We start from the raw sequence: 27,298 nt of genomic DNA on the forward strand, positions 1-27,298 counted from the left end.
CAAGCTCAGGGTTGTGGAGGTCGTTGTACACACGAACAGTTTGTCAGCAGGAGACTCAATTCAGTAAAGCAGATTTCAAATTATGTAGTCAGATGCTTTCTTTTCAACATTGCATTAGGAATATTTAGGTGAACCAATTTCAGAAATGTTGGTAATCAATAAGTGTAAAACCAGATAGCAAACAAATAATGAAATGTGTTGAATTTTTTTAAACATCGCTAGTTTTATAGTGGGAATGAAACAGAGGTGTATAAATCAAACTTGTCTAAATCGTGGTACGTAGTTAGGATTAAAATAGGTAAAAGCCATATTCCCCAAAAGAACCTATTTGCTATTGACTGTTCTACTATGTATGTATGTATGTATGTTGGTACTAATGTGATTCAAAGTTTTTAATGTACAGTTTTTCTTTGAATAAAGAATGAATTTGTTTTAAAAAACAGTTTTAAAAAGTGCCCGTTGTTATTAATATAAAGAATGTCGTGTATTTGGATCTTGATGAAGTTGAGTATATGCATATTAAGATGCGCTTGGAAACAACGTTATATGAAGTTGTTTCAGAAGTGACCGCTTATTACAGCGAGACACCCCAATCACAAAAAGAAAAAGCTGTTTTGTATAGGAGATTCTTCAAGGTCTGTTGCTGAGTGGTATAACAAAGTTTTGTGCGTGTTTCTTTCGTGCAAAGTTGCATAATGTGTTATCTGTACTGTGCTCGCTGTTGAGAGTCGAACCCTGATATTTAGTGTTGTAAGGTATAACAAAATCACAGGCACAAAGAAAAATATTAAACATTTAACTTAACGGAAAATTTAACAGAGCTTACTCTATAATAGCATGTTAAGGTCGCAATCGCAATGAATAATAGAAATTACTTGAGGAAGAGATATGGAAAGCATGATGTACAACAATACAGTAAGAGAAAATAAAGAAACCTAGTAGACATTGACGAGAGAACGGAATCTTGTAAAGGTAAGTTGCACAATAGCACAGCAACGCAAGAATTATAAATCACAGTAGACTGTATTTTAACCATCAACAAAAGTTTGTTTTTGAATTTCGCGCAAAGCTACTCAAGGGCTGTCTGTGCTAGTCGTCCCTAATTTAGCAGTGTAAGACTAGAGAGAAGGCAGCTAGTCACCACCACCCACCGGCAACTCTTGGGCTACTATTTTACCAATAAATAGTGGGATTGAACGTAACATTTTTAACGCCCTCACGGGTGAAAGGGCGAACGTGTTTGGTGTGACGGGGATTCGAACCTGCAATCCTCAGATTACGAGTCGAGTGCCTTAACCACCTGCCGGGCGAAACAAAAAATGTACCTTGAACAGTAAACAAATACCTCTATGTTTTTGTTTCTCTGTAGATAATGAGATTTCACAATGATATTTAAAATGCGTGTAACTGTCAGTGTTTCAATGATGCTATCAATACCCACAGATTTTCTACTTGTTATCATTCAATAAAAACGCAGTTATTTGAATATTAAGTTGTCGCATCACAAAGAATGATTGTGTATGCTTTTTTTTTTTTAATCTCTTGACGGAAAAGAGTTTAGTTTCAAAGAAGGCTGACATCGTTGAAAAATCCATTTTCAAAGCAGTTCCGAATCGTGGATTTGTAACTGGAAATGCGACATACATAAATTGGCAGTGTTACCATTTCCCATTGCGTTTTCGTTTGGCCTTGATTTTGCACGTTAATAATTTTGTAGTAGTATTTATATAGTTTACTAGGTTATGTACGTTCGGTTTTGTTTAACAAATACATCATGTTGCGTGTATTGTGAAGAGAACTTCCGTCGTACCATTGTTTGATGTTTGTTTACAGTTCTGTTTAAATTCTTTATATTATTATGTAATTGAGAAACCTTATTAACTTTTCATAACAAGAGGCACTCAACTTTTATTATGCATTGTTGTATCTTTTTTCTCTCATAGTGTCAATACAAAACTTTCGTGAAAGACTCGTGTCCGTAACTTTCGTTAAGAAGTAATGAATTTTCTTGTTTACTTGCTAGTATTTTATTAAGTAGCAAAGACTGTGATTATAAGTTGTCACGTGTTAAATAGCACATGGTAAGAGATACTCTGAACGAAATAAGTTGATTTATAAATAAGTTAGAAAACAAATTCAGATCTCTAGAATGCATAATTTTCATTATTTCGTAGCATTTCCTGAATGTGCGTTTCATACAGGGCCGTCGAGAGGCAGGTCGCAGCCCGGGGGCAGTTTGACCCCGGTCCCCTTTTTGAAGTATTCAAAAATTCATGGTACATTCATGGGCGTTTGAAGAATTTTTCTGGTGGGCCAGATGTGTTGAGAATTTACATTTTTTGAGGTATATTATGAAAATGAGAGTACATTATTCTTTATCCCATACTTCTCCGGGCCCCTGGGCTGTAGCCACCCCTTACCCCCCCCCCCACACACACACACACTGTTCGGGAATTGGGGAGGGGGTGGTTAAAACTCGTGGTATTTCTACTCTTGTAAGAATACCTAACATATTTACAACTTATACAAAGGAAACTGCTTAATTTATTGCTATGTTAGTTAACAAGATACATTGGTAAGTGAATTTAGTTTTATACTGAGTGCTCTTAATTTTCAAAGCTTAAATCTATATTTCTTAATTATTCATGCATTTATAAGCTGGGATGATAGGCATGGCCATGAAACCAGCTGTCTTTTATTAGTGTTTGATTGAACTAAACTATTTGTAACACTGGATTTTGTTATTTTTGTAGTACAAAAATAACTCATAATGAAAATTATCATAAAATGTAGAATAAAGGTGTAGGCTATATAAACAATGATGTGAAAATAGTGCACTTTCACATAAATTTTTTGAAAGTGTCATGTTTCAATTTGTTAACTGTAAAATTGTGTTTTATTCAGTTTTGTCTTGTGAAATGGATTGTTTTTATTGTTATATAATTTGTATAAGTCAGAGGGACTAAAGCTTAATAGAACTGAACAATTCTCGCATTAAAAAAATATATATTTAATTTTATTTTGCCCCTTTTAAAGACATCCCAACTGATAAACAAGGAACCCTTGTAATCTCAGTTAACATGTTTTTCTAAATGTGCTGAAGATATCTTGTTATACTTAACTTTTATCAGTTGGTCTTTCACCTACATAGCACTTCACACTTTAACATAATTCAAACACAAAATTTTGCTCTGTAAAAGGATGAGTTCCATTAAGGATCTAAAATGGTCCCATATTGGATTTAAATAAAAATTTAAACTAATATAATGATAGATATGATAGATTTCTAAATGTTTTATCTGAACCTCATAATTCTGAAGAACTACAGCCAGTGACTGTGAATCAATGTGTTTATTTTACAGAATTAGGAAAAATGAGACAGTTGTACATGTTACAAAGACACCATTTACTATGACTGTGGGTTTATCAATAAAGACAATCATTAGGTATAGAATGAAATTTTTTATATTAGTATTTATATGTGTTTAAAACAAAACCAGAAGTGACCTTTGTGATAATGAGAAACCTACATGAAGTAAAAATATAATCTCAGGATGGCTGGTATGGATATTAATAATTTTACTAACAAAATAGAGAACAATGTTTTGACCTTCTTGTTAACCTGAATATGACCTAAGAAGGTTGAGGTGTTGTTTTTTGCTTTATCAGTAAAAGTATTAATACCAATACCAGAAGTGACCTTGACATTCACCTAGGGACAAGTGGGACAAGAAGTGGGAAATAGCTTAAGTTGGTTTGGTCAGTTTATAACTTTTTCTGGATTTGTGTTTAGACATCTGTTACTTCCAAACTTTCCAGACTGTTTTTTACCTTTTTCACAGATATGTAAAATTTTACAGTTTTGTTCTGGTTCAAATTGATGTTTAGTTTCAATAAGATGGGATGCAAAGGTTGAATCCATTTTTGATTTTGACATGTTAATTGGTAAACACTACTTCTGTACTTTTCCACTCTGCCTTTGTTGTTACACAACCTCTTTCCAACGTTGTTTTTATACTTGAAAGATCTTTGACATCACCAATCAAAAATACGTAACACATAGTTTTTCTCTTTTTCAAATGCTAAATAAGGCAATGCATTCACTGGTCTGTTTGTAACGACTTCATCAATGTCGCTCTGTCAGAATCAAAGTGGAAGTAATATATTAGAAAGATGTTTCAATTACTGTTAAGCAGTTGTCCATTCAAATTGTCAGTATAGACTTAGGAATACTTGTTCAACATTGTCGAATTAATAGAATAGCCAGTGGATGCGTAATCCATCACTTCACTGAATGCCTGAATAAATTACAAAAATTAATCAAAATATTTCTGTGTGAAGTATCTTAAAAAAAAAAAAAAATACCAGAACTTGTTTTAACAGTGAAAGCTCACGAGTTTCCAGGAAATGCAAACAATAACATTCCACATGAAGCTGTCAAAGACAGCTAAGTAGACGGTAGTAGTTTTGGTCATGAAAGACTTTGACTGTAGCATGTAAAAGTTTAGAAGAACACCTAGAAACTATACTAGAACACAAAAGATATAATTAAAAAAAAATGGTGATGGTGCAAATTGTAATTAGTTGGGAAATGGAAACAAAACTCAGGTAAACTGAATGCAGTTGTCATGTTCATATGGGAATGTTTCTGAGGCCACTTGCTCACAAAATATTGGTACTTTGATTTATATCAATGTCACATCTTGCTTATTATTGAATCTACACTCACTGTTTCCAGCCAGACATTATCTGAAGAAAAGGAAGCTACCTTAGATAAAATTAGAGTTGGCCAATACAATTGCCAGTCATATTATTTTTAAAACATCAGTAAACTAAAGTCAGTAATATCATTGAAATATTATTCTAGGTGTAAAATGACATTTGGAAGATGAATGTGTATAATTTGAGGATAATTCCTGTAATCTCAACACATTTATGTCTTCTTATGAAGCAATTTCGTGATAGTTCACAAGGAATTTTTTATATACTTGTACACTAACTGTGCATACAGCAAATTTATGCACAGTGTGCCAAAGACATAATGTGTGATGCATGTGTGACGTTTAGTAAATGACACACCTTGTCAAATAGTTTTACCTACTAAAAGAATGGAGGGCCATCTCATGATTTGTATTAACTCTAAGAATCCTTTTCAAGCTTTGTCTTTTGATATTCCACCATTGGTTTTTACATAGAGCTGAGGTATGAGGTCAAATGAAAATTAGGTATATTCATTTTAATTTGGTGTATTAAAAATTTAGTAAGTGAAGTAAATATGACATGTTTATTACACAGTGATATCTCCTTCATTAACATTGTTACTGCCATCTAACCAAGATGCTGTGTGAGACCAAATTACAAAGCTCCACTGCCTGTATTTAGTGTGGGAAACCTAAGATTTTTGTAATTAGTACTGAGAAAAATAGCCCAGAAGGTTAACTACCTTTACCATAGAAGCTTTGTCAATACCCAGGTGTGAACTGCTGCAGCTAGAGCTAAATGTCTTTGACCCTAAGATATTGTACTGATTGATATTTGATAGATATGCATTTACTGAAAATCCAAAATGACTTGTTAAGATTTATTTCAGAATGATGGACAACAGGTTTTTAAAGCCAAGGTCGAGAGTATTTGTATTCTTTTAAGTTTTGAGACAGTTTGATGTTTATATTTAAAAGCATAAATTAAACCAAACTTAGTGTTATTTGAAAAATATTTTTAATTTTAAAGTTGTTAGAAGCATGATAAGAACTCAGTGCCAACTTATTGTGACATAGCATATAGAATCTCAACTTGCCATACCTAGTGAATCCTGGAACTTGGACAAAAAAATGTTATTGCCTTAGAACAGGCTGTGAAGATTTGGAACTAAAGCATGTACTGATTGTTCTGCAGGAAGAAATCAATGTTATGAAACTGAGTGCTAGTTCCTTAGCATATCTACTATGCTTGCAAAGAAAAGGGGTGGATGAACTTATTTTTGACTGGATTACTATTTATTAAATGACATTGAGGAAAAGGGAATCTGTTTTTCTTATCTTTTTATAAGGGTTAATTCTATTATTTAAATTTTGTTTGGCTACAGAAGGTTTCAAAACCTGAATGTGTTGAGGCAGTGTGGGAAAGTTAGATAAATATCTACACTGAGATTTTGTTTCTACATTTTGTACTATACAGTACTCAATCTACTTTTGAAATAATTCTATTTTTAGAAGGATTGTTACAGTTTTTATCTTAAGTTACTTTAATGACATCTTAACTTATTAGTCTTTTAGTTATGATACTGATGGCCTGCATAAAAGAAAAAATAACATAATAGAAAAAAAACAAATGCTGAACCCTGAAACAAACCCTGCAGAGAAATCTGAGCAACACCTGTTAATGTTGTGTCTGATTCATATAAAAAGTGAATGAGATATGTAGGCAGAATTAATAGATGAAGTTGTGCAGAACTGGCTAAAATTGAGTACCTTGCATCAAAGTTGAGGATACAGTAAAATTTCTTAAGAATTTTGAGTAATATACTATTAGAATTTGGTTAGGACCCGAATATTTTAGTTATAGAGTCAACAGGAACATAGCGTTCACCTGTAAATTTGGTTATACCCAATATGACCTGAGGAATTATAATTTTTAGCAAAAAGAACCTCTTAAAAGTGTTATAATGTTAGCAAAAAAGTACTGTTTGAAATTTCCAAAATTTGATCATCAATAATGACTTACCAAACTTTGTAAAAATGTATAATAAATAAAAATGAAAAAATGATTACATTAGTTAATAGTAAGAAGCCAGAACTAAACATATACCAAACTAAACCAAAATATAGGAAGTAAAAAAAAAACAAATTGTGCAGGAATTGTTTGTTGTTGTTTTCGGTGTCTTATGTTTCAGTGTGGAAGGTTAGTCAGTGGTAGATAAGTCACAGTAACACCATAAAAGCATCTCCCATTCCATCTTTGTTAACACTCCTACGAAAAGACGTTTCTAGTCCTGATTTCTCCAAGCCTGTTCCCCTGGTTTCACTAGATAGTAGATAGGGACAGTGGGAATCTCGTTAACCCATTCCTTAATGGATTTAAATGGCAATTTCATTTAAATACAAGATTATTAGCCTAATATTAATAACCTTTCAAGTTGCTCAGGGGCCTATTAGGCCCCACTTTTCGTAGGAGTGTTAATACAGGAAAATTATGCTGATTATAAAATAATAATACTGTGATAGTGAAACAGAATAATAAACGTAAGAAAATCATATACTGTTCTCAAGCAATTGTATTCAGCCAGTCTTTAAAAATGGTCACCTTTACAGCATTTTAAACCTTAAAATAATACGCTGGTTTGTAATACCCTAAATTAGGGGTGGGCAACACTATGGCTATTGGTAACATGGATAGTATAGTTGTGGCCAGCTCAAGTTTAGGAATCAACTTTTTCCATCACTTATTTTTCTATCACAGATTTGGTAAACAGCAACTGCACTGCCTCACGTCATCGCTAATGTCGTGCACTTCATTACTGCCACAGACTCTATCCATTTTGTAACATCAGTCTGCTTTAGATGTTTGTTATCAAATGTATGTTGTTTTGTATGTACTTGCAAACATATTTATTATGCAACTTTCAAGTGTTTAAATATATTCTGTTTTTATCACATAATATGTATAAGTGGATAATTTGAAAAGGAAAGAATCCAGATGATGGTGAACACTTAGAAAATAAAGACAAATTTAATTGATTCTGGTATTACTGCTGAAAAGAGAATGGAAAAATGTGAAACGAGGATTTAATGAAAGTTGTGAGTTGAAATCTGTAGTGATTGAAGTAAATAATAATCCAGTGTGTATTTTGTGTAACAAAATCTTTAGGAATAATAAAGTATACAACCTTAAGCAACACTTTAACAATGTTCACAGAAGTATGATTGGCTGAATCAAAATTGTGGACTGTACACTTGTGTGGAATTATAAAAAGTTTATAAAGCGATAAAGGTTAAGACTGAGTGGAGTGTTAACTCATAACTCTACTAACTGGACAGATAGCCTACTTGAATGATCTGTTAAGTTAGGCCATTGGTTTGATTCATTTTTTTACATAATTTAACTGAATGTTTATAATATGTTCAACTTGTATTCTGAATGCTTGTTCATTCTATTATTGTTTAAATGTTTTATTATAATGATAATACATTAATTAACAAACTAAACATTAGTTTTTAGATATTTATTCAGAAAAAAATGTTTTGAAAAAGTAATTTATAATTTCACTATTTAGTAAGGAACACACTGAACTGAATAATTACAAAAATACAATAACAATTTTTAGGGTAGGTAAAATATGATTTTAATACTTACAACAGTTTGAACCACATATCGGGTTACTCTCAGGTAATATTTACATTCAAAGGCAGTTGTGATCATGTTTATTTTTTTCCTTAATTCACTTGCCGTTTCTATTGTAACACTTACTACCTAATGATGACCTACTACTTTGGATCAACACATTGTAATTGTTATTATAAGAACTTGCCTAAGATAAAAGTTGCTATTATTGTAATTTTTATTTCATTTATAATTTTATCATTAGACAAATATTCACAAATTTTTATTCATGATAATGCAAAGTATTTTCTTAGCATATTTTAATTACTGAAAAAAAATACCTTTTATGTCACTTGACATTATTCTCGGAATAGAGATATAAAATGAATTTTTTTTTCTTCTCAAAAATTAGTGTTTAGGATATTTAAAATTTTAAGAGTTTGTGTTGTGGCACAGATGAATATGACTTTGGTATCAAATTATGATTATGGTTTATGTAAATGTTGGTTGTTTCTGGTTTTAGTTTATGCACCTTAGCTGACCTTAAGAAATCTCAAATTGGCTGTAACTAATTAGATATCATGTAGCAGGTTTGAAGGGGCTTGACATTTGTTATCACACAACAACTCTTCTGATACAAAGTTAAGGTTGTTATTTTGATCATAGTTTAAATTGGAAACTTAACACAATAATTAAAACACTTTGTTTTCTTTATTTATATGAGCTAGCTTTACTTATGCTCATATTTTCACACTGTAACGTGCTGGTATGTTGAGATCTGTCACTGGATTTTACTGATCACAATTTAACATTAAAAACCAGGTACTGCTTGGTGCAAGTTGCAGTTTAATGAACTTATCATGAAGAACTTTGTTTTTGTAAAGAAGCAGCAGGTGTTTTAGATATCTTTTTTTTTGTCTCTTACACCTTTAGTCACCTCACCTTATCCTCCCCAGAGACCATGGATTTCTTTAGAACATCCAACTAGACAGAATCCTTCATGTAAGTCCTTGCTATTGTGTAATTCTTACTAACAAAACTCAGTATTTGCTAAACCTTTTAGTGGAGCTAGAATTAGAAACTGGAGACTTGAGTACTGAGGTTAAAATGAATAAAATGTTTCTCTTCATCCAGTCTTTTTTTTTTCCACAGTTTTTGAGAAACTTAATTAAGTAGTTGTAGTTAAAAGAACTCTGTGGTTATTTCATAAAGGACCATCTTAATCCACTGGAAAAGAATTGTGTGTATGTTTCCAACAAGGTTTGGTAACATCATTAAATGCTCTTTGACAGATTGTTTAAGCAGAGTATTCATGATAAAACTTTGTAGAATGGACAGCAACTGACCTGAAGACTAAAGACAGAAGACTTTTGAAATGTCATCCTCTACACTTGTGTCTCCACAACAGGCAGTTGCCGTTCATTCCACAAAGTTTCATCAATAAATGTTGTGTGTAGAATAATAATGATAATAATAAAAGACCTATTCAACATAATACTGTCTTTCTGTTGATTTTAAACGAGATGCTTGCTTCATATTTTTGATGTATAATACTTTGTTGATGAAATATGATCTGTTGAACTCTAGGGTGTGTAATATTACATCACAATTCATGTGATAATAAGTATTAACACACCTTTCTTTACTGGCACTATACCAGACTGTGATGTGTGACATGTAAGATGTTATATTTCTTATTGAGAAAATATAAGGCCAGTAAAGAAAGATAAACAGTTATTAGAACTATAAGTAGGACTATTATAATCTTGTGCTCATTCCCTGCATGTGCAAAAAGTTAAGGAAAGCAAACACTTTTTAAAATGAGTTTTTTGTGAACATAATTATTAAACTGTAAACAATGCATTTAAAGTAATGGTGGAAGGGAATAAATGTTGACTCCTTTAAAGTTTTAATATGTTTAAATTCCTTGAAACTTTAAACACTTTTGAAATGATTTTTCAGTTTAAATTATTGAATTAAAATAGGTTAAAACTAAATGCATAACACAATTTGCAAACTTGTTTTTATAAACCACTTATTGTTAGAATTTACTCTGTGTGGTAAAAGTAAAGTCCAATGGGGAAACTAAATTCTCACCAACTTATTTTATATGTACAAGTAATTGTTCTTGTGCATGGTTTATTTGAAGCTCCTAGTTCTGACATAAAGGAATTTGTTCTCTTAATCTATGCTACATATCATAAATTACAAAATACAAATATTTACTTGTGTAAAATATAGAATTCTTATTATAATAATTTCAGTTATATTTCACTGCAAAGAATACTATTGTAAATCAGCAAAATGGCATATAAAAAATAAATGCATAAAATCAAAATTAATAGCAACCTATTCTTAACATTGTTTTTAAAGGTTTATTTTTATACAGTATTATAACATGCTGGGAAATACTTTAGTCTTGAATGTTGTATTTAGTATGTCATTTTGTGTTGAATTTATGCTGTTCTTTTTTTCTGGGAGGGATGATGGTATTTCTATATACACTTGAATATAACTTTCAGTGGAACATTTTTTTAATTTCTGTGATTTGGCATATTTACATTTTGATATTCAAAATTATTTGATCCTCAAGATTCGTTGGTATATTTACATTTATATCCTGCACTCTTATTATTTTTAAGGTGTTTTCACTGTAATGTGTTACAATATACTGTGTCCTAAATATGCCACCCGTCAGATGTATGGTTACTGTCCAACTTGGGCTCTCAACTGGGAGTACAGGCGGAAGTGTATAATGGAAGAGATTAAGCACTATTCTGCAGACATAATATCTTTACAGGTTAGACTATTTTAATTTTCATTGGTATTTCTGTTGACACATAGCTACGACTTAGGTTACTTTATATTATCATCATCATAAATACAAAACCAAATTACATAAATGTATATGCTGCTTTTTGTTACAAACTACATTCTACTCTCACTGTTATGAAGTGACCTTTTTTGTACTTTCAGTACACCTGAAAAAAAGTTCATTATATATGATTTTTGGTACAGAATAAATTCTATTTTTACCAAATAAAAAGTTCTTTATTTTAATTCCCTACAATAACTAGAATTAATGAAATAATACACTTTGTTTTGACTAGTGTTATCATAAAACAACAATTCTTTAAATAGCAACACGCTTTGAGTTTGTGAATTGTGGAACTCGTTGTTCTACAGTTATTGTTTTTTGCTATTGAAACAATCACATCATGAAGCTATTCCATGATGCGGTATTACTTCATATTCTGTAAGAAAATACTTTTTGGATAACTGCTCTGTGCTTTTATGAGCACTGTGTGTGTATCCTCTTAAGATAAAGTTTGTACCTTTTCTAAATTAATGTTTTTATTGTTGCTGTTTTTTTGCTGTGAAGGGATAATTCATGTCAACATATTACTTTAAGGAGATAAGGCTGAAAAGTTCTTTTACTTTTATGTCAGTTGTGTGATAAATTCTGGTTCAATACTCAATCCATCAAGAAAGAGGGAAAAAAAAATTGTCTACTACTAAAAATATGCATTATGAAAGTGGTTATTGTCACACACACACACACACACTGCTTTTTGTTTTCTTTCTTTAACACATACACACTGTTTTATAAGAGTGAGTTTCAGTCTGATAATTACTCAAATTTTATTAGTTATATTTTTTAAATTTTTATAGGAAGTTGAAACTGATCAATTCTATAACTTTTTCCTACCTGAATTGAAGAGTGAAGGCTATGATGGTATTTTTTCACCAAAGTCAAGAGCAAAGATAGTTTTGGAGAGTGAAAGGAAACATGTCGATGGTTGTGCCATTTTTTTCCGCTCAAACAAGTAAGTGATGTTTTCTTTCTTTTTTTTAATGTAATGATACATTACTACACTTAATAAATATTCAATTAGAACATAAAGATAGGAAATACGGCCAAATACTCAAAGAAAAGTTTGGCTCATGAACACATGATTGTTGTGAATTAAAAAAAGAAAGTCCAAATTTGTTAAAGATTTCAGAAGAAAAATAAAATGTTATGATTTATCTTTATCTTTAAGGCACACAAAGTAAAAGTGACATAATTTACACAGTTGAATAAGAAATAATTATATAAATAATGTTCCATAGAAGAGATAAAATTACAAGATGTGTACACTTAAATAAGGAAACAATATTATGCTAATATAGTAATAGGTAGGCAAAGAACAATTTATAAGCATAAGGAAGAGTATTTTTGATGATGGAATATTATACATGTGCTGTTGAAATGTAGTATATTCCACCATCATTAAAAAGATGTGTGTTTAAAATAAATATAATTGTTGATATATTTTAACATCATTTTATAAGAACATGAAATCACAATTCAGTTATTAAGCTGAGTGCCATGTCAGTTTTATTACTTGTTTGTTTAACATATGATGTTAAATACATGAGAACATTTGGCAAGATATCCTAAACAGGGATGACATTTTTTAGAATAATTTTGATTATTAAGACAATTATGCTTTAAAGTTAGTCTCCTGCTATTGAAAGCTAAATATTCAAGAGAGATATAGAAAAGTGAAAAGTAGACATTGTGGTTCTTTGAGCAATACTCTTTGATTATTGACTTGAAGAATATAGTGTTTGTTGCTTGTATATATGTAGAAGGTTGAATACTTGATATTAAAGTGATTGTGACTATGCAGATCAACAGAGCCCTTGTAAAATTATGGTAGAAGAGCATGTATCAGAACTACACATACTGATATTGTTTGACATTCCATTGATATTGTGATGCCACCAAAAATTCATTGTTTTTGAAAATGGTATCTAATGGCACTTTCAAATGCAAAATAATCATACATTCAGATCATAAAGATGTGTTCAGATAATTTTCACACAGATACATCACACAGCCCACAGCCTTGCCCAAGGGTATGTCTTTGCCATCATAATGATTAAATCAATTAACAACTCAAGGTTTAATAGAGTGTATTATTTCTTTGTCAGCTCTGAAATGTGAACTGCAAAAGTGCATACCTTTCAGAGAATTTTCAATGATGAAGAATTGCAAATTAAAGAACCACATGCTGTAAGACAGTCAAATATGAAAAGTTCTGTTGATGCTGTTTATTATCTTTCTGTTGTAGCAACATTTCACTAAAATTACTTTTAAAAACAAGCTTCATGTTAGATGTCTATAGTGATATTTGGATGTTAAGAGAGAGATTTCAGCAGTAAAAACTGTTCAGTCAAGTGAAGGTCACTTGTTGAGTCTTTATCTATATTGGATGATGGTGAAAATTACAGGAAATGGTGAGTACTGTGAAACATCTTAACATGTAAAAACATGTCAATTAACTGTATGCTTTTGTAAGAAGCATTAATTTTGAAAGAGCTTTTTTGTTAAAAAACATGTTCAGGACAAAATTCTGATGCTCTGTGAGGACTGAAAAGAAAGTGTTAATCAGAATTGTAACATTAAGGTCAGATATCTCACTCTATGATCATAGTTCTGCAGTTAAAATGTGAGACTGTGCTAAAAATAAAAGAATGGCAAGGCTTTCATGACCATACAAACATAGAACTAAGGAAATTAAAAATAAATGTGTAAATAGTTTGTATATATTTTTGTAGTACTTTCTTGATGCCAAATACACAGCAAGATAATACTGACACATTCAAATTGTTGTGAATGATTCAGTCATTATATAAACCAGCATACAAACATTTGTCTGTGATACTGAATTACTTAACACCTTTGGCAAATACCAATAGGGGCAAAATTTTATCAGTACTATACTGATCATGGCAAAAATTACCTGGAGCACTGCTTTGAACCATAGCAATGTTTCAAGAGTATGCTATCTATCTGGTGCAACAAGTTTTAAATGTAAATGCATCATTGGTACTGATATAGTGGAAATTGTTGAGTGTAACTAACAAGAAATATACCTTAGCATTGTATTTCTTTGTTCTGTAAAGAAAAAGATTATTCATGTTCTTTGTACTAATGTTTTGAAGGATATGTAACAAGAAAATTAACCCAACTGTTGAAATTTTTACTTCAGATTTTCACTTATAAGAGAACACTTGGTGGAGTTCAACCAGTTGGCTATGGCTAATGCTGAGGGATCTGATGATATGTTGAATAGGGTTCAGACAAAGGATAACATCGGTCTAGCAGCACTTCTGCAAATTAATAACGGAGCATTTGAGAATGGTGAGTTTGAAGAATAGCAGATTCCTTCTTTGTTCTGTCCATGGTAAAAACTAGCAATTTTATAGCTGCTTTTATCTGTGTGATAACAAAGTAGAAGACTTATTTGAATTATATATTCTCTGTATGCTTCATATGATTTGTTTTTTGGTAGGAAGTAACATATTTGTTATGAATGTAATGCAAAGATACAGAAGAGAGTCTTCTGTAGATATGTGATAACTAGTGTTTTTTAATACTGCAGAGAAATAGTACATCTAAACTTTATGATTGAAAAACTACAAGGTTAGATCTTATAAACAGCATCAGAAAAAGATTTGGCAAAGCTGTGAGTTTGTTTGTACTATGGCAGCTTTGTTTGGAAAAATTTTCTTAGTTGTATTAGATGATAGTGTTTTTGTACATTAGGAGAAAGAACTTGGGTGGGTGTTTTTGCTTATTTATTGTCTCTTCCTCCTATTTAAAAATATGAAATGAAAGAGTAAATAATTTAAATGTCCATTGCAGTTAGTAATTGATATTTGTATACATTTCCAGGGGTGTTGCCTGGTTCTTCTGGTATTCATCAGCCTCTACTGGTATGTACAGCTCACATACATTGGGATCCAGAATACTGCGATGTTAAACTCATTCAGACTATGATGCTGATGGGTGAATTACGTGGGATTTTGGAAGAAGCTGCACAGAGTTTCCGTCCAGGCTCACAGAAGCCTGATATCAACAATATACCTTTGCTTCTCTGTGGAGATTTTAATTCCCTACCTGAATCAGGTAAAGACCAACTTTTGATATATGTACAAATTGTGTTAAGTAAATCTCTGTACTTGTAAGTAAGTATAATAAAATTGTCATGATTGGATTTTAATCAATGTTATGGTTACCAGTCCGTATGATCACCTAAGTCTAATTATTAATTAATAACTCCCCCCCCCCTTTGGACTTGCATGAAGATAGTAGCCGAAACTTACAAGACTAGCTATTAATTAGTATCTAGTTTAAGAAAATATTGACTTGAGCAATCATATTTACTGCTTGCTACTTGTAATAATAGAGACAAAAGATTATAATTTTGTTTTCTAAATGGTTTTACCAGATAATGTTTATAAGCAGTGATACTCTCTGCTGTTTTTGCTTTTCAGTAAAATCAGTCAGTTTGGGATACCCCCTTCCCATCCACAGTGGTAAAGAGCTATTTCTGCAGACTTGTACTACTAGAAACAAGGTTTTAATAGCCGTGGTTAGCAGAGCACAGATAGCCCATTGTACAGCTCTGTGCTTAATTCGAAACAAACAGTTTTGGAATATGTTTTCAAAATTGAAATGTTACATGTGGAAACATAAGATATGGATTACTCTTTCACTGCTGTAGGTATTATGGAAATAAATCATACATGATTTCTGCTTCTCTGTAATCTTTGAATCCTTGCATATCTACTTGTCTCAATAATATTAACATATAGCCTTTCAACACATACTGTTGTGAATCACTGCAAGATCTAGTAAAGTTTGAAGTCATTGATTTCAGAGTTTTGTCTGAAAACATTTTCTAACTAATGATTTGTTTGCTTTCCAAATGTATATGGCTAAGTTTGGTCAAGTTTTCATTGTGCTGGGCCGTGAAGTTTTAAGCCATGGGTGCATTATGAGAGGGTTTTCAAATTCTATTGTTGGATCTGATTGATTAATCCAAGACTTGCAATTGAGTGGCTAACTGCCCTCTCTAGTAGATCTTTTCAAAATTAGGAACAACTATCATAGATAGCCCTCATGTAGCTCTATGTCAAATACAAGAAAGAAACAGAAAAACCTAGACTTGTGTGACCATAAACTAGTAATTTGTGGTTTTAATTAAAAATGTAACCCATTATTATTCACTATAGGATTCTTAAAGCATATAAGACATAAACTAAATTATTGTTAAAAAAGAACTATATGAATAAACTATTTTACTTTAAGATGTGTTTATGAATTATAATTAGACTAACAGTGAAAACTTAGTACTTCATTTGTTTCTAAAATTGACAGTCTAGAGAAAATTTGATTGCTTTCTCATTTGATCCCAAATAAAAATTAACTGGCTGTCATAATTAGAAAATATTATAAATAAATGCAGTAGCTGAACATCAAAAGGTTATTTTTAAAATACCGAATATGATGTGAACAGAGTGATATTCTTTTAGTAACTGTGATTCGATCTCACTATTAACTTTTAACACTTTATGTGGCTACATAATAGGAACTGATCAACATAACATGTATTTCTAGGTGTTGTTGAATTTCTAACTTCTGGAAGAGTGTCTGCAGATCACCCAGACTTTAAGAGACTAGGTTACAAGGATTGCCTCCGAAAACTAAGTAGTACAGATAAAACAAGTGATTACACCCATTGTTTCATGTTAGCCAATGCTTATAAAGAAGATTTCATGACTTACACAAATTACACGTAAGTTAAACATTTGCTGAATGTGTATTGAAATATGTAGTGCAACATTTGATTTAGAAAACAAACTGTTCTCTTCCCCTTGAATATAAAGTATGTCAAATTCATAATGTAAACAATGTCTGAAAGATAGCATGTTGTTATTTAGTTCAGCTATTAGCTCATCAAGAATTTGTTTCCTTATTCTATATTCTTTACATTTCTTTTTCACCTATAAAGGTAATTTTTATTTTGTACTTATTGAAATGACAGTGGTCTGTTTTGTTCCTTGCTTTAAAAGTTGGTAAGAATTCAAGAGGAGGGTATCCATACTTACTTTAGCATATTTCTAAAATACTCATGTTTTCTATTATGTATAGCTTTCTATACATAAACTTTTTGATTAATACTTTAACAGTTTTATATTAAAAGGAATGCCATGATGTTGTATTTGGACAGTCCTTTTTCTGTAACACCATTCTCTTCTTTAGTAAAACTAACACCATAGTGTTATATTTCATTGTAAGAAAAAACAAAAAAATCCATTTTTGATCTGTTGATTTGCAGTGTTATTTTCTTTCTTTGCTTGTAGTAAAAATTAACTGATCAAGAACCTTGCTTATCATTGATAAATTCCCTCCATGATAGTCCATACAGTTAACCTTAAATCATAAGCATTCCACAGCTAAAATTTTCTTCTCATTTTCTTTCTCATTCACTGGACTGAACTTGAACTAGAATGCTTGTCCAATTATTTTGAAGCTTTTGACATTTATTTTATAGCCCTAAAAATAAGTAAAAATCATATGATGTAGAATATTTTACTGTTTTATTTCTGTGTGGAATTACTGTTTTCAAGTTAAAGACAAACTGTTTAAGGTGTGCTTTGTATGAATGTTGTAGTAGTGAGTGAAGTAGCTGTGTTCAGATATGAAATGATAAAATCAGATAGCAGGATTTTGTATGGAATTGGGAGTTGCAAATTTAAAAAATGTTTAGATATTGCACAGTTGTGCATGAATACTTGTTCTACATTTTTACAGTAGTGAAATCGTATTATTTTATCATATGTCCTTTGACTTTGTTTTGAGGCACTTGGAAAAAAAGGAATGCATGAAACGAACGTTGTTTTCTAACATCTTTGTCACCAAGTTCTCAGAACTTATATTTTGGTGTCAGTATGTTTTTCCCGTTATTTAAAAACTAAAAATGTTTGAGTATAATTTAAAAAAACATTTCAACAACAGAATTGATTTATGTTTTAAATTTCATTTTTAGATAATGGCTGAAATTAAGACTAAATCTTTTTTCATCTTATACTTGATGTTGGGGATCAACATGTATGTTAGTTTTCAATTTTTTGCAAACTTATTAAACTTTTATAATGTTATTCCAGGTATGACTTCAAGGGTATCATTGATTACATCTTCTTCCCTACTAAACACATGAAAGTTCTTGGGCTCCTAGGCTCACTAGACCTAGAATGGTTGAAAGAAAATAAGATTGCTGGCTGTCCTCACCCTCACATCCCATCTGATCATTTCCCACTACTTGTGGAGTTTGAGATCACCCCTCAGTCGAGTTTTCCAGTTCTACCCAATGGACTGATACACACTAGATAGCGGCTTTAATATCTGCTGTGGCCACAAGGTGGTCGAATTAGCCGATAGGCCCAGTTGGGGCACAGCTCTCTACATTAGGGGTAACAACGACTTTGACATTTCCAGAAGCAGCTCTGTACCACACATCATCCTCATTCATGCATCCCTTCCAATCATCACAAAAATGTAAAGTTTTTATCATTCTTTTTTTAAGAAGTTTCACTTTCAGGGCCCACACTGTTTTAAATAGACACCCTTTATATATATATATATTTCATAAAACTTCAGTTTGCATCTACAGAACAGCCAATGTATTTTTTAGTGATTTTAAAAAAAACAATGTTCAAATTGTCTCAAGTGTTATTGATAAGTGTATTCAATTTGATAGCTGTAAATGTTAGTTGTATATATATACACACACATATATCTATGACTAGCTGTATAGGATCTTACAAACCAGAGCAAATAAAGTGTTTTATAATTGTATCAGTCAAGTCATTGTAACAAGATTTTTTTTTCTTTCTTTAGAGACCTTGCTGTTTTTCTTTGTGTGTGTGTGTGTTTTATATGACAAATTTATTCTACTAAATCATGATTAGTTAGTTGCAGGATGTTATGAATGGTGTACTTTTTACCATTATTGAATTGTTTGTGAAAGATTAGCTCTTGCAATATAGTAATATTAATATTATTTTGTAAATGAATTGGATTTATTCACTTGTTTACATGTGGTTAAAATTAACTGTAGTGTGTCTTATGCAAATATATCTGTTGAAAAAGAATTGTTTTAAAGCTCATTTTGGAGAGCATGCAAACATAAGTTTCCACAGATTTGAAAATGTGTAAAAAAAGGAATCTCAGAACCCAACATAAGCACAAATTTTGTTACAAGGAGATAATAAACTTTAATAAATAAAAAGTATAAACGTTCTGTAACTATTTCTGTTCATTTTAATGCTTACTGTGTATTTTGTTTTTGGAATATTTAGAGTATTACAATTTTTAACGAGTTAAACACATTGTTAATTGAGCTGTATCGTGTAAGATGAGAATTCAAAACAAAAAGGAGTAAAGATTTGCACTTTGGGCATGAACCATCTACACGTTGCTGTGAATTAGTTAAAGGATATTTTCCCAGAAATGTGTATATGTGTGTATATTATAAAATCACATTAAAAATAATAAACATACCTTTTTTTTTAACTTTTCAAAACTTAGTTTATTTGGTGAGTTTTGGGGCATTTTCAGTAGCATTATTAAAGCATTACAAAAATGTTAAAAACAATTTTTTGTGAATAAAGTTACAGAAGAATGACATACATCAGTCTTTTTCACTAGAGAATTGTCTATTTGTTGTTTTGAATTTTCACAGAAGGTAAATTTTTCCTGTTGCTATACTTGCTCCTGGTTAAAAGACAGTTGAACCTTTCATTAGATCATTAGGTGAATAAATTTTCTCTTTTTTTGTTTCATGGAAACAAATCCACTAGTTTGACATTTGAAGTTCCTGGAATTTTAAAAGACTAGTAAAACCTGTGTGTCACTTGAAAGTTATTAAAATTGACTAACATTTCCAGCTTAAAGTATAGAATAATGCACATAGCATAAACAAAAACATGTTGAAAAATTTACATTAAGTTCAGAAATGTAATCTTAAGTTATGTAATAGCATATATCCTTGAAACTGTATTAATAGTGTTTCTAGTTTGAATAATTAATCATGAGTATAAACAACATGTGAAAGAAAAAACTTATCTAGTTCAACATAATAATTTTACTATTTCGTTTATGCCAAACATTCATTGTCGTGTGTTACGACAATGGTGCCTAAATACATATTAATCTGTGTACTTTAGCATCATTTCTGAATGTATAATGTGCATTTAAGACATGTTTTTTTGTAAAGTACTAAAGATAGGTTATTTTTTGTACTTGTCAGTGAGATATGAACTTGCTAACTGCTCGAGTTTCTTGTGTATAATAAACAGAAAAGATTGTTGCAGGTAGCAAACTTTGCATCTCATTACAATTATTAAATTTCCTTTGAATTTCAGTTTCAATCCTTTTCAGCTAAATGAACTTTCTTGATTTTACCAAGTAGAAGTATATTTCACATGCTGCATCACAATAAGTTAAGATTTTTTACATTAAATATCATTTAATTTTAGTTCATTAAAAATATAATTTTGCAAAAAAAAAAATGCTACCATTATACAGTGGCACTCCAAAAGGGCCTCATCAGCTCATTGGTAAATGGTAATGGTAAATCTATGAACATATAATGGTAAATAGTTGAGTTCATTGCATTCAGTGAACAGAGTACAAGTAGCTCTTTTGTAACTTTGTGCTTATCAAACAAAAGGAATCATGATGTGGTAAAGGAGCATCTCAAAATTGTTTCTATAATGCCTCAACATTTTCTTATTTGCATCCATGTATTGCATGTATAGTTTTTTTGTTTTTAATTTTTGCTTTCAACTTTAAAGGAAGCATTTGAACAAAAACTGTATTTGTTATAAACCCAGAAAATTGTATCTGTTTTAGAAAAAAGTGCAAAGTAACTGTTACATGTGTGCTGCAAAAATGACAAAACTTGTCTTCCAGCAAATACAAGCAATTCACAGACAACTGTACTTACTGTGATTTGTTTTTACTATTTCCATCAGTCATTTTATACTCACACATACACACATTTTTGGGGAAATTCCTTGACAGTAGATTTGTTAAAGATAGATAGATAGTCACTGGTAGTTTAATGTAGAAAGGAAGAAAGCACCTATCTGAAAATCATGTTGAGCTAAGTTTTCCTGCTTTGGAAGTGCACTGTTTTTGTTTACAGTCATTAAAATGAAAAAGGTTTGAAGAATAGATAATTTCAAAGTTAATGATAGTAGTAGAGTTGAACATCATTAACACTTAGTGATGTGAACTGCTATGAAATGCTGTTTTTCATGCTCTTGCTGCTGTTTATTTGTTTAAACTTTGTAACAAAAGTTGTAAATTTATATAGGCTAATACAAATATAAAACTACGATAAACAGACGTACGATAATAACACACACCCAGAAAATCAAAAAATAACTATTTTCACATTAAGTACTTATGTTCCCCCTTACTTTAAGTTGATAAAGAAAGCAATGAACTTGAAGTCAGTGGTTCATTTCACCTAGTATAACTAGTATATTGACTGTATCATGGATTATAAAAGGAAAATGTACATATTAAGCACAATGAGGAGAAATAGTTAGAATAGTAATCATTAAGAATGTAAAAAAATGTGTATTTTTCAAAATCTTTGTGAAAATATTTCTTTGTTTAATGATTTAGGTAAAGTTTTTAACATGATAAAATTTAATACTACATGCTTTCATCCAAAACTGTAACCTTCTTCTTTCATGATGAAGTGCTTTGATGTTTTTTAACTTAACTTACATTTATGGCAGATAGTTATTAGGTTACTCATGTTAATTACAAAAACAATTTGGTTTATGAAATGACAATTTTTTTAACACTGTTAACATTGAATACTGAAATTGAGAATGCATGAAATCCATAAACAGTTGGTCTCATTTTTCAGTACTTAATTTGCATAACTATATCAATGTATGTATGTGTATATATAATAGATGCTACCATTAAATCCTTGTAGCTTGTTATGCTTTTAAATTTCACAGAAATTAGCAGATGAGAAAGAAACTCAAACTAATGATGTACATGTTATGAAATAACTGGATTCATCACAATTACTCATAGTAAAAATATTTGAATCATACATACTCTCAACTGTAAGTGGATTCATACTACAAGTTTTTTTCTTTCAATCAAGTTTGGTTAAGCTTGAGTATTTCTTCAGTTAAAAACTTTAGACTCTTATACCTTTATTTATAAACATGTTTTCTAAAAACAAGATTTATCAGTCAGAGGTGATACATTCTAGAACTTTTCTAACATGTAGTGCTAACACTGCATTTTCATCCTGTTCATTAATTTTTATCATTGTCTTGCTAACGGTGAATGCAAAATACACCGTCCAAAAATCTTAATTCTCACTAAGAACACTGAACAGTATCCTTTGCTGTCTTAGTGATTGTTATTGGTAATTTTTTGTACTGAGAAGATATTTCCATAATATTGTGTTTTTTGTATTTAAGAAAATTAAAAACAATATTCACTCAAAAAAAAGCATTTAATCTATTAAGTACTTTCTGTGAAAAAAGTGCATTTCATATCAGTACAAAATATTCTCTACAAGTTCATCTTGTATACATTTTCAAAATAAAAAGATATTCAATGCCAGTGTAAAATTGCATGTCACCATTTAGTAGGCATTTTTTTACGATGTAATCTGCATAAAAATTGTACATAATACACTCGCTACTAATCACCTTCAAATGTTGGGTATCATTGCAATGAGGTAGTTAAGCATGTGGTATATATTATAGGACACTTTTTTTTTTTTTTTACTTAGGTGCATGTCACATAAGTAAATTTTGGTTTGTTCTGTATTGTTTTTCCTAATACCAGATTTTGTTTGCATGTGTGTTTTTAAGTAATTATGCATTTTGATGTGAATTATTGATTTATGTTTTTGTGCTTAGTATGACATATTGTAACTTGGAGTCTTTTTATGTTCTTCATATGAAATTCTTTGACATTGGCATTTTTGTTTTATGGCATTTGACTTAAGTAATTTTCTAATATGCATTTATCTTGTGTAATTTATCTGAAGATCTAGTTCTTGTAGATACAGACAAAAACCAAAGATCTTAAGAAATGAATGATAAAATCTTTGCAGATACAAACCAGACCATGAACATAAAAATGTGTTGTCAACAATATACACGTTGAACCAAGGTTCTTATCACATAAACTCTAGTCTTTCCTATAACAAATGAAGATAAGACTGTATAGTACAAGCTGTTTACTGTTCTGAACTGAACATTAAGGACTGTTTTATACAAATTTTGGGGTTCCTGCAGCTTTGATAAGTAATCATAAGACACAAGATATTTAGTCTTTAGAGATACTGTTTAAGTTATGGTAAAACATTAATACACAAAGGCAAATACTGAAACAAGAATTTTAAGGGTTCCATTCTTGTTATCCTTGCAAATAGAGATTAAACAAAGTTTTGTGACTTGAACAGTTTAGTTACTGCAAGTTCACAAAAAACGAACAAATTGTAAGATGTTGATAATCATGTGTGAATGACGATTGTAAGCTAGTTTCTATTTCAAATACAGATCAAAATAAATTCTTCAAGATTTATAATTTCTAAGAAATGATTTGTTAATTTTTCATAATAAAACAAGGACCTGGTAATTTTAATTGAGTAGTTATTTCAATACAAAAAAAATAAGAAGGGCCTTAGAAACATTGAGTCTAGTCCTTTCTAATGCAAATCAAAACAAGAAACTGATGAAACCAAATATATTAAGATATTTTGTAGCAGACTTAGTTCAAAGAAAGAATGCTGAGAAAAGATCTAATTTTTACACATAAGTATGTATTTAATCAACATTCTCAGGAAATGAATTCTGTTGTTAAAGATGATAAATAGTGTGAGTAAAAGACATTTTCAAACACCATACATATAATTCTGTTGTAGATAAAACAAGGTCTCTAAAATAGGAAATATGAAAGGCTTTCTTTGTGTAAACATCAAATGAAGATTGAATTAAAGATTAATAAATATTTTTAAAGAAGAAGAACTAGTAAATATGTATTCCTTGAGTTTAAAACCTGAAACTGTAGCATGTATAACACTACATCCTGTTTCTTGCTGCACATTGAAAATAAAGAACATGGTCCTTATCTTGTACATAAGCCATGTTTATTTTTATACACTTGTGTGCAAGCATACATTCAAAGAAAGTCTTGGATTCAGTAATTATATTCATACCAGATAGCTTGAAGTACACTGATTAATTTATGTATTTTTATATAACAGCTTATTATAATACATTTGGCATAAGAAAAAGCATGTAAACATTTATAGCACCATAAAGATGTTTGATGTAGAATAAAAGTAAATTGTATATTCTTTGAAATACAATTTTATGATATTTCTCTCCTACTGTTGTATTGTTGTATTACATTACTACTCTGGGGTTGGTATTAATAGAGTAATTCTTGTGGTTATGACAGGTACAGATTGCTGCAAACTGATAAAGACTGTTGCTAGTGTTCATTATTTGTAGTACTTATAATAGTGAAGTGAATAGGTGAAACTAGTTTTTGATTTATTAGTAAAAGGATGGAATATATTTCCATTTAACCACCCTACATGCATAAGTGAGACTCAAAGTATGCATGCAACTATCTTTTATTGAGTGTTATTTGATATTGTATTAGATACTTAATGTTGGAGTTATCAGCTATTCATTTTACCCTAATTTGCTTATTTAGGGACAGTTTGTGGTAGAAGAGAGTAAACACCAGATAAGATATACAAGAATACTGAAAAACAACTATAGATATGCAATACTGATATGCTGGATGTTATTCAATATGCATACCATACAATGGCTGTAGGCGTTTTTATTTTTCATGTGAATTTCATCTTGCACACCAACTTGTCGGTGTCTGAATCAGACTGACATTGTCAGTTTACAGACATATCTGGAGTACAAACACTTGTAACACACCTGATTTTTTTTTGCAACACTTCGTGTAAATACATGTAGTAAACTTGTGTGTATAGGTGACCTCATGCATATTCAGTTAAGAAACACAAGGTGGGCCATAAGGAATCCTTTGAGTCAAAGAAAATGAAATGTTTATGATCAAAAACTATTTTCATGATCGCTGAATAACTACAATGTAACAACTTTTATTCTGCATGTACATTGATAATGTCCACCTCCATTTTCTAAGTAACTTTTTCAGTTGTTAACCTAGCTAAGGTGACAAGGCTTGTGACTGATTTAAAATGATTATTTGTCTTATTTTGTAATTATTACAGTGTAGAAGCTGAGGTGATTATCTTTCTTATTTCCACTAAATATATATATATATATATGTTGGTTTTTTATTTTATTTTGAAGTTAATTTTAACATTTGTACTAAGCCCATTTTGAAATCAAATAGCAAAGTTTAAAATCTAAAAATGAGGTTTTTAATTGATTTTGACATTTTCAGAATGCAATGATCTTTCTGGTGAAACATATAGGCAGTTGTTTCATTACTAAACTAAATTATTTCCACAGTAAAGTAACATTTGAATTACCATAGATGTTGTAATGTCATATTAATAAATGCAATTCCTTATATATAATCACCTCTGTAGTGTCTTTTGAATTTCTTTATTGCAAAGGTGGAACACCTCATCATTAAGCCTTTAATGTGAAAATGAACGTAATAACCAGTATAAGTGTTTAGCTATTTTTACCTTAATCAGATATGTAATGTTCACAATTAATATTATTCCTTTACAAAGTATCATGTGAATGCAACCTCCCTCCTGCTGTGACCGTTTGTCTTTATTGAATATTTGTTAAAATATAAATCCACATAAAAATAAAACTAATTCTGACGTATTTCTTTGGACTCACTTTATGTCTTAGTGAATAAATAAGCGTGATCTTGTATATTGTAGAAACAAGAAATGAATGCTGTTATAGAAAAACTTGCAGGTAGACCAGACTTGGTGTGAGTTACAGATTTAAAATTTCAATTTGTGAAAGGAATTAATAGGTAATGTGGCTTGTGACAAAGTTTTCTTTAGTGAGTGATGCTAAACTTTAAATAAGAAGTAATTGTATTTCATGATTTGGCTTTTCTTTTTTCTTTACAATAAATGTATATCATAATTTGGGGGTGGCAGTAGAAGAGGCTTGAGAAGGCTTAGCATTCCAAAATAGAACATTCGTTTTCACCATCTGAAAAATAATATTGTGCAGTGTATATATGACAAAATAACCTACCCAAACAAAATACTTCTGTGTCGAGCATGGTAACTATGGTTTAAGAGTATTTGATAGGCTAATGCTAGTAAACTTTTAATTGTATGGAATTTATTGACGTTTGTATATGAATTACATTTCGGAAATATATAAATTTCAACTGATATGCTTGAAAGAAAAGTATTTGTTTTGTATGTAGTTGTTTATTTGTAATTTACTTTCTCAGTTTACAAAATACTTGATAAAACAGCTTGCATGATCATTATCCCACATATTTAGTAAGTTGGTGTAATTATTCATAATTTTGGAACCAAGCAAAATATGACTGATTAATGTCAAATACAAAAAAACTTAAAAAGTGTGACACGTAAATGTAAAGTATGGAAATCATCTACAGCCACTGTGATGTTTTATTTATTTTTTTTATCAGAGATTTATATTTCGGTAGTTCTAATATTCATATAATAAATCACTGAACATACTGTAATTTTAATTTTCATGCTTTGTTTTCACTTTCACTATACTTCTATATTGAAAATTGTAGAAAACCATTTGCATATTGGGATGTGTACAGAATGAGGCCCTTACTATTGTAACTTTTGATTATGATCATAATAAAGGGTACATATTTGTGCAATGTAAAATTTGTTAAGAACTTAATGTTGCCCAAAATATGATAAATTAGAGATGGTAATATTGTAATTTATTAAAACTGGAATTTTTTATGTAGTCTTTTTAACCTTGAAAGTGTATTTTTCGACAATTTGGTATACTCTTTTGCTCCACCCCCTGTACAGTTTAGACAAATTTTGCAATGGAAGCTTAAGTAACCAGTGGAAATATAGGAAATGGTAGCTATTAAAGT

The 27,298-nt window shown here is 30.4% G+C and overlaps 1 protein-coding gene across 4 annotated transcripts in view; it reads left to right on the plus strand.

The window, feature by feature from the left end:
* The window catches only part of LOC143255860 (CCR4-NOT transcription complex subunit 6-like), a 79,168-nt gene extending 53,363 nt beyond the window's left edge, over positions 1-25,805 (plus strand). For 2 of the 4 annotated variants that reach the window (XM_076512190.1, XM_076512188.1), the window contains 7 exons: positions 9,253-9,321; positions 10,962-11,119; positions 11,992-12,146; positions 14,361-14,512; positions 15,047-15,280; positions 16,775-16,952; positions 18,325-25,805. In XM_076512190.1, the coding sequence (XP_076368305.1) occupies positions 9,253-9,321; positions 10,962-11,119; positions 11,992-12,146; positions 14,361-14,512; positions 15,047-15,280; positions 16,775-16,952; positions 18,325-18,550 (1,172 nt within the window). In that variant the 3' untranslated portion in view covers positions 18,551-25,805. The remainder of the gene's footprint in view (positions 1-9,252; positions 9,322-10,961; positions 11,120-11,991; positions 12,147-14,360; positions 14,513-15,046; positions 15,281-16,774; positions 16,953-18,324) is intronic. The other 2 variants (XM_076512191.1, XM_076512189.1) reach the window with 1 other exon arrangement.
* The last annotated feature ends 1,493 nt before the right edge of the window (positions 25,806-27,298 follow it).

Source organism: Tachypleus tridentatus, chromosome 7 (assembly GCF_004210375.1).
Source record: "Tachypleus tridentatus isolate NWPU-2018 chromosome 7, ASM421037v1, whole genome shotgun sequence".
NCBI classification, from domain to species: Eukaryota; Metazoa; Arthropoda; class Merostomata; order Xiphosura; family Limulidae; genus Tachypleus; species Tachypleus tridentatus.